The sequence below is a fragment of the Psilocybe cubensis genome, chromosome 7, assembly GCF_017499595.1.
Source record: "Psilocybe cubensis strain MGC-MH-2018 chromosome 7, whole genome shotgun sequence".
NCBI classification, from domain to species: Eukaryota; Fungi; Basidiomycota; class Agaricomycetes; order Agaricales; family Agrocybaceae; genus Psilocybe; species Psilocybe cubensis.
In genome coordinates this window covers 3,355,959-3,369,299 of record NC_063005.1, presented here as the reverse complement: position 1 = coordinate 3,369,299, position 13,341 = coordinate 3,355,959, and the positions used below count along the sequence as shown (strand labels likewise).

General features: G+C 45.8%; 3 protein-coding genes across 3 annotated transcripts; 1 reads left to right on the top strand and 2 right to left on the bottom strand.

The window, feature by feature from the left end:
* Positions 1-1,537: 1,537 nt before the first annotated feature.
* JR316_0008554 (uncharacterized protein) lies at positions 1,538-3,356 on the bottom strand (the record flags this gene model as incomplete). Its single annotated transcript, XM_047894267.1, has 7 exons — positions 1,538-1,862; positions 1,942-2,004; positions 2,067-2,105; positions 2,179-2,577; positions 2,628-2,949; positions 3,002-3,223; positions 3,287-3,356. 7 exons carry the CDS (start codon positions 3,354-3,356, stop codon positions 1,538-1,540), a joined length of 1,440 nt encoding a protein of 479 aa, XP_047747582.1.
* A 1,625-nt stretch (positions 3,357-4,981) lies between these two features.
* Positions 4,982-6,004, bottom strand: JR316_0008553 (uncharacterized protein; the record flags this gene model as incomplete). The annotated part of the gene is made up of 2 exons (XM_047894266.1): positions 4,982-5,721; positions 5,776-6,004. 2 exons carry the CDS (start codon positions 6,002-6,004, stop codon positions 4,982-4,984), a joined length of 969 nt encoding a protein of 322 aa, XP_047747581.1.
* A 3,991-nt stretch (positions 6,005-9,995) lies between these two features.
* JR316_0008552 (uncharacterized protein) lies at positions 9,996-10,402 on the top strand (the record flags this gene model as incomplete). The annotated part of the gene is made up of 2 exons (XM_047894265.1): positions 9,996-10,223; positions 10,286-10,402. The coding sequence occupies 2 exons, from the start codon at positions 9,996-9,998 to the stop codon at positions 10,400-10,402; spliced, it is 345 nt and encodes a 114-aa protein (XP_047747580.1).
* Between the last annotated feature and the right edge of the window lie 2,939 nt (positions 10,403-13,341).

Sequence of the window (13,341 nt, the reverse complement as noted above, 5' to 3'; positions counted from 1 at the left end):
CAAGGAGCGAGGAGGTGAGATGTGGTATAGAAGGAATATACGCGTGTCGGGACGCGAATTGGCCGTAGGTGCCAAAGGGTCGATGATGGACGGCGGGCCTACAGTACTCAACAGGACTGTCGGTCAATCCCATCCACTTTTTAACTTCCAACAAAAAGCTCGTAGCAATTTTGAGCGTATAGATCCTTGATCATCCGTCCTGGATTCTTCTCAACGGTAAATTCGCCTCACAGTGAATACGACAGAGTACATGACACTGAGCCGACATAGCTCATGAGGTCCCTTGTTAATTCGACAATGTTAGTCCCGATGGATACTTTAACGACTCGGATGGAGAGAATTTGGGTATCGAATGAGTGGAAATGGGGTTGAGATTTACTGGATTTTGGCGCTGCGAGGGGACAGCTGGAGAGGGTCCGGCATCATGAGCGAGTGCGAATGCGCGACCCGTGATGAGTTATCAAGTTATATGGGTAGGGTAAGCATAAAAAAAGGGTAAACACACTAGGATAATACCACCGTCATCCGTGTTCATCTTGCATCCTGTTCAACTCCCTCAATGAGGATGGGAGTATCATGGATTCTATGTTTGGGCTTGAACATGGATAGCCTCAGACCCAGAATAGTTGATAGAAATTTATAGTCGACCGGATGCTGTGCCACAACTATATACGTGAAAAGCAGACCTGTCAGTAACAATTCAATAGACAGAGAAAAAGAGACGCGCTCATGCTCTTGGAGAAATCCTGCCTTACTTTCTTGCTACTCTGGTGTCTTTGGAGGCTCGAATACTATCTGCAGGCGTTCAAGTTAAAATCATGGATTAATAAGATCCGATACCAAAGCGACGCGGAAGTGGGAGAAGACGAGTCGAGAAAAAGAACGGCGATGCGTTTCGCGCATTGGTCAGCCAGTGATGCCGATGGAGTGTCTGAACGGTTTTGGAATATTATTCACGCGCTCGGACCATGCAAAGTGGTTACCCTATAACTCGTGTTGTCTCTATAGTGAACACGAAAATAACCAAAATCTCTGCAAATACTGTTATTTGGAACTATACGAAATCGACATAGAATATAGCAGTAAAGCAAGCGAATCACAGGGTAAGATAGGATCACAATTGGCGGTGGGTGTATAAAAGCGCCACTCTCTGGCTTGATACATGAGTTGTCTCGCAATGGTGAATCAAATAGTAGCTCATTAATATTTTCTACATTATTACAGACACATATCAGAAGCTTTAAACTGTCTGCACCATGAAAGGGACTTGTATAGTCTTGGATATTTTTAATTTCAACAAAGCCGTGACCAGAAAAATATCCCACGGTCAGTTTCTCTTTGATTATCTCAAGAGATATTGGCCCGACCCGATCCAAAATTTTATCTGATCTCTTATTTCACGCTGGACACTGTTCCTCTTTGCTCAAAGTCTACATCTATCAACCTATAGCAGTAAAGAGGCTCATTATTTTCAGGAATAGTATCAAGCACTGGGGTCTAAGGTATTATTTTCATGTTACATCTGAAGATTATTTATCTATTTAGTATTGGCTTTGAAGCGCCTGGATGGTGTACCGCGGGTTTCGCAAGCGGTAATCACCTGGAAACCGGTGTCCCTGCCGTTCTTGTGGTGGCGCTCCCGTTTATGCATCAACAGATGACTCTGTTGAAATGCAGTAGCCAGGCAGCTCGGCGCTGCTGGCGTAATCTGCGGGCGCGGTGCCACAGTCAGGGTCCCCGGGACCCTTTTCTTGCCCCCTCTTTCTCCCTCGGTGCACGCCACCGAGGCCATTGTCACACTGGATCCGGCCAGTGGTGACCGCATCCGTGGCCTTTTCACAACGGATGTGGGAGTTCCAAGCCTGGATGAGCGTTTGAAAGGAGTGAATGGGATGGAAAATTAACAAGGAGGTTAAGGACAATATGGTGCGTAAGACATACCCGTTGTTCTCCGGCGTGTGCTCCCTTCGCTTCCGTGTATACGCGGAAGTACTTGCGACAGATCTAATTTTGACAGATACACACAGTCAGCTGTTATGATGACTGGAGAAGTCATTAGCTCTTACATGTCGCATTCGGTGGTTCTGGAGGGAAGGTTAAGCTTCCTAAGAAAATATCAAATGGAATCAGCATTAGTTTTGCTCTCTGAAGATGAGAAAGGGAAATCAGCTATCATACCCTCCACCATGGCGTCTGAGCCGGGTATTGGGCTCTACGGGGGTGACCCCGGAGCTCTCTTCACGGATTGATTCCGCATGGTTGGATTTTTTGGTATACCTGATTTCCTTTTCTCCATTTCTGGAGCGGAAATCACTGGTAACCGAAACCTCGCCTGAGAGGTTGTGGTGCATCCTGGTCCCGAAGTATGACATGAGCTCTTCAACGCTTGAGAGCGTTGGATGTGCCTGCGCTTCTGGCCAATTGTTTTGAGTAACCGCAGGCCACATTGGGGATGGTCCAGCATTTCCGAACCAAATTCCACCGTGAGCAATGTCAATGTAACGACATTGCTCGGCTGGGATTTTTTTTGCTGCGTTTGATGACTTCGGACTCGATGTTGACAGATAATTCGTCAAGCTGAATACATTAATTAACGTTGCAATCTACATTGATCAAGATTGACGTACTGATTATCCAGGTGTAGATTTTGACTTGTCCTGCAATCGCCATTTTCAACGGGGTGTGTAAAATGCCCCGTCCTCGACGATGGTTCAAGGGGCATCGGTAGATGTTCGTGATCATTGTTCTGGAGGACATCATCATCGAAAAAATTGGGGATCAAGGGGTACGGGAAAGTGTTATCGGATTGGGACGGGATATCGAGGATACTACTGCCATGGTCGCTAGAAAATGGCTGGGCTTCAGGCTCGTAAAATGATGGAGGGGAATATCTGGTTTCAATTCCAAGGTCCACAGAGGAAAACAATTCTGACGGTGAGCTGAATAATGCTGAATTGCGCCGTCAGTAGCAATTTGTGAATGTATATAGCATCGGACGTACCATTTGTTTCCTCTGCATTATTGAGAGGATAAATAGCTGACGACAAAGCTGTAGATTCCAGACGAGGTGGAATGTTTTCTGGGTACATTTCTGTCATTTGGAGAGTGCTTGTAGAGGCACCGGGGGTCTCAGAACTGAAAGGAGCCGTTGCCGATGCTGCGGGCAACGGTGAAAATGTAAATGGTATCGTATCTTGACCACTTCCTGTTGGTAATATACCGTCTATGCAGTGATTTGGAATCGATTAGAAATCTGACTTGATCAAGAAAAAGGGAAACTATGCACCGTCAGAGGTGATCTCTGCAAACCAAAAATCTAAATCGCAGGTAAAATCAAGCCCTTGAGTTGCATCCATGTCGGTGAGCTTCGTACTGAGGGGAGGTGGGTAATGAAGGGAGGTTGATTTGGGCTTGCGAAGCAGAAGGGAAGAACAATGGTTGACAAGAGGTCTGTGGGTATTTCTTATTTTCTAGGTCCCTGTTGGGTTTAGTTTAGTATCATTCGTCGAATCCTCGTGTATAAAATGATGTCGCAGCTTTTTGACCAATAATCAGGTTCTGTTTTCCCATGAACAGGCACGATTGATGTGTTATGGCCGCAGAATATCCCTTACATCCCGGGAAACAACTCCGAGTCAGCATCCACCCGTGTAACGTTGTATATACTACCTCGAGGTTGAAAAAAATCAACCTCATGTATAAACGTTGTAGCCCTTAGCCAGACCTCGACTTTATAGTACTACGGCATTTTTTTCAGGGTGACATTCGTGGAAAATTATGTTACAATGAATCTTCCCATGAACACACACAATGGATCCCAAATCGATCCAACGCCACTCGTCGCCACTCATTTCATTAAGGGAGAGTGTCCCAACGGTAAACCTCATGGGTAGCCATTGTTTTCGGTTCGTTCCTCAACTGTCCATGCCTTGAAAGGTATATGTTCTTCGGATGATCCAGGAAAACACAAATTGCATTTATTCTGTATGTCCAATAGACGACATGTACCCAATGGCTTTGTGCTTGTTTGTGCATGCACACATCCGACACCGCAACCCGGCACACATTGGGCCGGCGTTTGTCGCTTTCAAAACTCTGTCACACTACTAACCTGCCCGGAGAGTTCTGTTGGAGCTGCTCAATGTGAAATCCGGTATAAATCACAAAAAGCAAAGGTCCATTTTTCGATATAAAAATAACAGAAAATGATCTAACATACCACCGGCACTAGCATGACCACACTCACCCTCAACCGCACCCACTCTTTCTTCTTGTAAATGTAGCAGCGTATGTGCGGTGCGAATCAAAGTTCGGAGAGCAAGTAATGTATTTCAAATTCGCCATTGAATACACTGAATAGAGGGTATCAGGTATGAACCATCCAACGTCTAACATCCATCGGTCGACAGAGGCAACAGGGGAGACGAGGAAGACTAAAGGACACGAGACACGAAAGCGTATACGAAAGAACCAAACCGGAGTATTCAAGTCAAAAAAAAAAGGAACGGAACATGAAACGAGGAGAGAAAGTGGGGCGAGACGAGTAAAGATGACAGACGAAGAGATGGCGTACGTGAAACGGAACACCAGCCTCGGGGAAATACAAGACAAGAATGGATGCCGTTCGTACTGCAGCGTAAGACGCCGAACTAGCACACAGGGGGTGCTGCCTACTGGCACATATGCTCATCGAAACACGGCGTAATATAGTCTTCAGCATGGTAACACTGGCGTCGAGATTGGAGCAAATTCTTAAAGTTTTACGGCGGATCAGTCCGGAGATGGATGGTGCAAGAGGCAGCAGTCGTTGTTCTGCAGAGTAAACCGCGTGAAGATATGATAATACAGGACCCTGAGAGAAAGCGATAGATTTTCTAGCCACACAAGCGGAATATATTCGGTGTCCCAGATAATGGTTTCATTCATCTGCAAATGAACAATGGGACATAATCAAGAAAACTGTGAATGGAGTTATAACTGACTATCCCTTTGCTGCTGACCCGCCATCATCATTTTTCACTTTCGCCTTACCCCTTCTACGCTTGGATGACGATGTTCCAGCGACGGTACCACGCTCATCGTCAACTCGCAAAGGTGGTTTGTACGTCACTGGTCCATGAACGTAATTCAGCCAGGGCCGTTCTTTGGTTGGCGGAGGCGCCACTTCCTTGGATAATGGAATGGGTGCTGGTACTCGTGGTGCTATACCCTCCTCCAGGTCATCCACGTTAGCATTGCGAGAACTAGGCCGAGAAGGCACTGGTGTGGTGACAGTAGTGTATGAGGAGACCACCACGCGACCACGCGCGTTCCCTGGTTTGGATGTGAGGGACATGACTTTGTGCGTCTGGGATTGGGGTTGGGACTGGCGTGAGGGAGGTGCCGATGCAGCAGCCATCCTGTTCGCTGCAGGTGAGGGTGACGCAGTCCCAGATCCATTTCCGCCGCGAAGCATTGGGAATGCGCCAGCCTCTATCCTGGCCTGTTCTATCTCCCGTTCTCGCGCTGCCTGTTCTGCCGCAAGAGTGGACTCCAATTCGGCCTCGATTTGTGCAACGAGAGCGTCCCGCGATATTGATCGTGATGTGGATGGTGAAGAAGAAGCGGTGATAAGAGGTTCAGTACAGTGTGGACATGCATAGTACGGCGCGTTCAGGGAACATAAAATGAGCCCGCACGAACGACACAACGGCGTGTACGGAGACAGCTCATGCGTACGAGCTGTGTGCAAGGTGTATTCGCATCAAACGTGAATGAATAGAGTTTTTCACGCACCAAGACAAAAACACCCTCCTTTCGGGTCCCTTTCATCAAGCTTACTCTTTCTTATTCCTGAGAGTAGCTTCTCAAGCTTGCGTACGGGTTTGCTTTTAGGTGGTTCGTCATCGCGCTGCTGGTTTCCTTTTCCTTTATTTTTGGACTGTGTTGGGTTCGGAGACGGTTTCGGTTTGATTCTATCCGAAGGGAAAGATGAGGTGGGTTTTGTCCAAGGTGTCCGACTCATGGATCAACAATCAGTATGGCCGTTGTAATCACTGTTGGATGATCAGCTTTGTTTGACTTTGCATTGATAGAAATGAATCTCCGCTCCAAATACCATCGTGGCCGGACATTTATGTCGGCAATTCGGCTGTGGCGATATCGGTGACTTCAAGTTGAGCGAGGTTGTAGCCAGCTATAGAGGGTGCGTTGGGCGAAGCCTCATTAACAAATTCTTCTGAAGTTCAAATACTGCCTACAACGGATTATAGAACCCAAAGGGCCCATTTTCTTGATTTTTTTTCATGGCGTGCACCTTCTATCGTAAGCCTAACTAGAGTATAGTACAGTGCTACTGGTAATAAGCAGGTGGAGGCCGGTTTATTCTAAATTTTATAGTAAAATGCAAACTAAATCGAGACCAAGACCGACAAACAGAACAGGAACGGAAACGCTAGACACAAACAAAGAAACAGGTCGAGATGCAGACACAATCCGAGAAACAGAACAAGAAGCAGTTACAATCCGAGAAACAGAACAAGAGGCAGAAACAAATCGAGAACAAACACAATAACAATACCAGGAACGAGAATGAAGACAAGAGACAAATACATGAAGACAAGCAACAAAAACACAGAAGCAACCACGCCAAACCTAAAATGGGAGAGGGAGAGGGAAAGGAAGGAGGAAGGAGGAAGGAGGAAGGAGGAAGGAGGAAGGAGGAAGGAGGAAGGAGGAAGGAGGAAGGAGGAAGGAGGAAGGAGGAAGGAGGAAGGAGGAAGGAGGAAGGAGGAAGGAGGAAGGAGGAAGGAGGAAGGAGGAAGGAGGAAGGAGGAAGGAGGAAGGAGGAAGGAGGAAGGAGGAAGGAGGAAGGAGGAAGGAGGAAGGAGGAAGGAGGAAGGAGGAAGGAGAGGGAGAGGGAATATTCATAGGAAAAGCAAAGGAGCGACGCCACGGACGATTGGTAACAATATATGCGTACGTGGAGAAAACACTAGGGGAAATTGCTTTCGAGTTGAACGTTGAAGCCGTTTTCAATGGGTGTGAACGATAAATAAACTGTAATTAAGTCGAAATTGGTCATTACTATTTACCATTAATAGCTGCTGAATGACTCACTGATACAATATAAATTGATATGTTCATGATGAACAACCAACCACAATGTACCAAACCATCACTAAAGCAATGACTCTTGAAGAGCTGACCTTGAAGTAGAATCATCTCTGTGACTTTGGTGAATCGACATCATAATCAAGACGAAAATATCGTCGCTCATGACGGACTCGTCAACAGAGAATCCTCTAGGGCCAGTCATTGTTTTTGTGGCAGCAGGGTTGGGCGAGAAACATCCCAGAGTGCAGTGAGGAATGGGATAGCACTGGCGGTAGTTTGTCATGATGTCAGAATCAGATAAAACAATGAAAGTATCTTGTGCACCAACCCAAGTGGCATTGCGAACCCGAGACCTCTAGAGATGTTTTGGAGATATCCGAGATGCTGTGTGCCAATACCGAAAATATCAACCAACGGCTTATCAAATGACTCTCGTCTGATGTTACAACAATTAGGTGTCAGCCATTGCATGTTTTGAATTTCTGCGACAACAACACTTACCAGAACAATGATCAGAGCGCCAACTAGTTGTCAGGTTCCGCATCAGCTAGCACCAGACGCATTGTAGACCGCAACCATTCCTTGGATGCCAATGCACCCTAGGTAGGAGAGAGCATTCAGCCGTTTGCCTCAGATGCGTGTGCACCCGAGGCTGGAAAATGTTATTCGTCAAGCATATCAATGCCTTTTAAAGAAGCGTAGTGTTATTCGAAGAGAATGTTTGTGAGAGTACTTGGGATTCGCTGTGAAGCGATGGTCGTGGTATGAAGGAAAGTAAAGAAACAGAGTAACTGGTTTTATACCTTCATGATGTTCCAGCCTCCTGGTCAACTTTTAAAACAATGAATCAGGCTCCCCGACGGCGGAATAAATGAGGATCGAGCCTAGTCATACTACGGGTCAGTCATAAACCCATATTTCAGACAGTGTAATGAGCTACTTTGACAACGTGAGGTTCTGGTGCACGTACAATAGGAATGTGAGAGCATGAGTGCAAGCCAGGTAATCCTGATCCAACGATGTGCACAACCACCAGCATGCACCACTCTAGTGGGCAAGTATGGACTCTGTCAGCAATCCATAAGCTGATACACGAGTTATCAATGAAACAGAAGCTGGGGCTTCTTAAGCCGAACGGCGTAACGACATCAGACAAACATACGTTGGCTTCTGGAACCCGCCATACAACTTTATCGACCGTGTGTATCAAGGCAGATTATGTTGTACACCCAATATCACATATGGTGATACTTGAAGAATGGATTTGGAATTCTTGTGGTCCACGATGACAAGTCTCCGAGAAAGATGAATACCATTACAAAAGAGAGGATACCCACAGCGGACATTTAACAGGGAGATGGTTTCTTGAAGTCCCAAAATAGAGCCAAAGGGATTAAAAGTTACCCCGTCGAGCATAGAAATACCGTTCTACACCTCAGGACACGGGACTTCAAACCGCAAGCATTCCCCTCATCGACAAGAGGTGTCATGGTAAGATAAAAATCAACCACAGAAGTCTGAAATTAGAGGCAGGAATTTGAAGTGGTGAGAACAAAGTATTGTAGTGGTTAGGAAAGCATGGAGGTAACGGGGAAGTGGGAGTTGAAGGGGACAAGTTGGAAGCGGTGTGGGAGTCAGGGAAAGGATATATGGAACTAGGCAATTGGCGAGGAAAGAAGGCCAACGAATATCCCGATAATGAACTGCGTGCCGACACAGGCCTCGGGGCGCTCCACTATTGGCATGTCCGCCTGAAAACCCGATTTTGAACCTCAAATTATTTCTTATTGGGAAGTTTTGCCCACGGGTCCAGTTTTGTACCAAATTTGGCCAAGGTTTTTACCCTAAACACGCCAAAAATGGAGAATATTTTGATCAAAATATGCCTGTGATGCACTCAAATCCACGAGACATGGACAATGAATTGAAGATTTGAGGTCTCCAATCCGCCAAAATCTAGACAACCATATAGGGCAGCCTCCTGGGGCCTACCGACACGGTTATTACCGATGAAGCTATCGAGCGTGTTGTTTGGCAGTCAATCTCGACTCTCGATTGAACTTCGTCCCGGAGAACAATTTGAGGCAGCTTATAATTTCATTTCAGTCGTATTGGGAAAATGTTTGTTTTCACGGACCGTATTCCATGTTTCAGGAGGATGATTTATACCTCCGTCTGTTAAAAGAAAGAAGGATTTCTACATCTTTTCTATGCTTCTTCATTCGGTCTGATTACCGGACTCCAATGACTGGTTTTCTAGTTGTTAAACATGCTTCCCTACGCAGTTAGATTAGATTATCTTGCACCATAGCTTCGGCTGTAAGCAAGGCGCTTCAAATACCCTTTGTCCAATAATAGAAGTTTTGGAACTGGACATCTTTTCTCATGGCTGATTCCGTGCCCGTCGCTTTTCCCTTCGTACATAGCACAGGTGCAAGGCCACAAGACAGTGAGGGACATCATTTGTGCATAATATCCTGTCGTTTGAAGCACTATGTACATTGTCTAATCTGAAAAGTAACCAAGTTTCTCAGCAGTCCAGCGCCAAACACAATGAGGATTTGGCATTACACAATGATCAAGAAGCGAAACTTAGATATCTTCGACCCGCTGATACCGCCATCTCTGCCGAGTTCACGACAGAAATACATTTTTCAAATATAGAGCTTTACACTTGTAGCAAATCTCTTGATGTAATACACCACGCGGCCTTGTAAGAAAATCACATAGTCCCACACCATACCCCACCAGTCAGCAACTGTGCAACTGTATTTGTAACGGTCATGGAATCTTAAAGGGTACCTTGACGAGGTATAAAAGACAACCAATGAATCGCAAAATATTCATCTCAGTCTCATTCTCAAACAGGAGTCAAGCCCCAATCCAACAGACACTTCGAAATGCAGAACCGCATCCTCCTCGCATTGTACACTGGCATGCTCTCTGCCATGATGGCGTTCAACGGCGTCACTGCAAGCTCCTACAGAATCGAGCTTTACTCTGACGACAATTGCCAGGACCTCCTGGCTGTCGACAGCGGCACATTTGCCACCAACGGATGCATCACCCAGAGCGGCGTGAACAGCATCCGCATCACCGACCTCGACGACGCCATGATCCACACATGGGTAAGATGTCTATCCACTGAATGTCTATTCACGCTCGATTACGATTATCGTGGTATTTCCAGGCGCATGGCGAGTGTGATCATAACGAGTGGACTGTTCCGGCTGCGTGTCCGGGAGGGAATAGCTGCATCAGGGCTCCAGGAACTGAGTCGTTTGGATTCCAAGTTGGATGCATCTGATGATGACAAACCGAGCGTCATATTATCAACAACTTTAGGAAGTGGTTGGGGGTGTAAATTGGGATGATAACTACAGAATGCCTTTCTTGAGGAGAAAAGTTGAAGAGAATTAACTACCTTTCAATTGACTTCGTATTCAACATTAAGAAAATGTCAAGGCCTGTCTTTTTGGCATGTGGCAGCATACATTGTTTACAATACCAAGTAGGTTTTCTAAATCTTTTTCCATGGATTTTCTTCAGTTATATACACATGTGTCCCGTAAGCCTCTCATATCCTCAGGCTGTATTGAGTGAGGGTGAAGGGGTAAATACGCGATTGTCAATGGCGGGGTAGAGATGTGTCTGGAGCTTCAATATTTTAGTCCTCGGATAAAAAAGGATTACAGAGGGGGAAAAGCAGTGCGTAAGACAACACAATAAGAATGGTATCCGCAGAATATTTACCAATACAACATGGCAGGAGGGACTAGTCAGCGAAGCATTTCTGAGCTGTTGTCTACAAGAATTTCTCAACTGGTTAAAATTAAAAAGAAAGATGCAGCCGACAAATTGACACCCCCAGGATGTGGCTAGGGTATACCAACACTCTAAGAGTCCTGCCCAAGGATTGTCACCAGTACAAGGCACATATATATATTCCTATGGACAACGTATCAGCCAGAATCATACCCGACACATGAAACGGTGGCATCGAACCCCTCCGCCGACGCCGACAATGTCGGTATCAGACGGTGTAGTATTACATCTGCAAGCAGATTCTAAGGGCTCAAGACATTACACATCACATAGTGGGATATGATTCTCCTGGTGGGTGTTTCTCCGATTGTAATGCATAAGTAGTCTCAATCGATAAACGATGATTAATGACGCATCCATGGTGTGCGTATGAACGATGATGGGATCCCAAGATCACGCACCTCTTGACTCGTAATGTGGATTCAACAATGGCAGCGTTGCCAATCGGCATGATTCGTGTAGAACATCATCAAGTGACTCCATCCAGTAGGCTTCGATGCGCGGTGACATGAGAGTTCTAGGAGATGAGGGCGATGAACTGGGTTCAATCTGTTCAATCAGCATTGAGCAGGTTGACGTAGCTCCGTATCTAGGTGTTACAGCACAATGCCACACGATCGACGCAACCGATCTCAGAACAAAAACATGAGGCGCAACTGAGTGGGTCATCAACAGCTCTGTGTCATGCAGATCTTGAAATCGAACAAGCCCGAGCAAGAAAGAAAGAATACATAGCACGCACTGATAAAATCTAGCCGTATTTCGCATCATTGAAGACACCTTTGATCCGCAAATCATACAAACCCCCGTAGCTTCGGTCGTCAAAGACGCTGACACAAACCGAGGTGAAGCAGAAGACTGGGTGCGTTGGGACGGTAAAAGGTGTCGGCGAGAGGGAAGCGTATGTGAGTGGCACGGTGGCTTATATACGTAGAAAGCAGGGTTGAGGGTTACCCCGGTTCCAGATATTCCGGAAAGCCCCGTCGGAGAAAGAAATCGAAGACTATCTGCACATTTGAGTCAAAATGTGCAGATGGTGGAGTTGACGGCGTGAAAGGTAGATATACAGGAAGTGTTGTCGCACGATAAGTCTTGAGTTGACTAGCAATTCTCATAGATGATGATGAGGGATCTCGAATGAAGAAGAGTCAACAATTGGGCTCTAAAGCCAAAATCAACACCACCCTTCAATGAGATAAAGATTACGAGTCCTTCCCGGGAACTTGAAGGACGAGATTTTGTTGAATGGGTGAGTATGCAAGCGCAACTTATAATCCACATCTAATAATCGACAATGAACCAATAGATTGTGCAGCCAAAGTGGATAAGTCTTCATGGGAGACCGCTTCGGTTGGCTTCGGTTGGACATAGCACAATGTATCGCAGTGGAAGTGGGCAGGATACAATGATAGTGACAGCGAGGGATGAAAGGAAAGGAATGAGAGAAGAAAGGTTTGTTTGCAATGCGCGTGGGAAAGAATCACGTCGTTTTAACGACAGACGCGTCGCGGGGTCCGCGGAGACATGGACAAAAAGGGGTCGTTATTAAACTTGTAACTAAATTTCGAACTCAAACACTATCGACTTTGAAAAAATTGCTGCTGGTAGAACTTGCATAAAATTTTTATATTTTTAAGCTAGTGGATCTACTAATGGCACTACCGGCGGCCGTTGGTACATGTATAGCGTAGGGAGATATGGTTCGGATGATGCATTTCCAATTCATATTTCTCGACAAAAAGTACAGAATAAGTGTTATATAATGAATTTTTATTTGACATATGGGCACCAGTAGATTTTTTACCGTCACTCGTTAATCATAATAATCAGTCATTGACTTGTTCGGATTTGTTAGACTTGGGCAATCATAGTTTCACTTTTCCCAGGCGCGTAGAACTCTGGGTACAAATTTTCACTCCACTTTTGCAGTGAGACCAGGAATGAGGACCACTACGGCCTTGTCAGCAAGCAATAGCAAGGCCCCCGCACAAAAACCCATTAGCGTCGGGATCATACAGACACATATTTCGTCCGCCGACCCCAAAATGGCCATTCCGCTCGATGAGCTGGTAAGTCTTCTGTATTTGGATATCGGAGAACATGATGCTAAGTATGCATTTCTATCAGCAGAAGGCGGACTCACAGACAACGTTCAGTTAATGAGGGCATTGCTAGGCTTTACTCAGCTCCGTATCTATTAGTCAATCTTATGCCATTTCATATGGAAACAAGTGATTTGAAATGTTGGTGTCTGATGGAAACATACTGTCAGTAGGAGTGTCTATCAAAAAGACCACTGAGCCAACCCACAGGCTTAATCAGACAGATGGCCAGGGGCCAACCATAATCGTACAATCAATGCTTTTGATTCCGCCACACAGTTACGGTGTACAGTTTGTTATCTAGTTTGGAACAATCAGT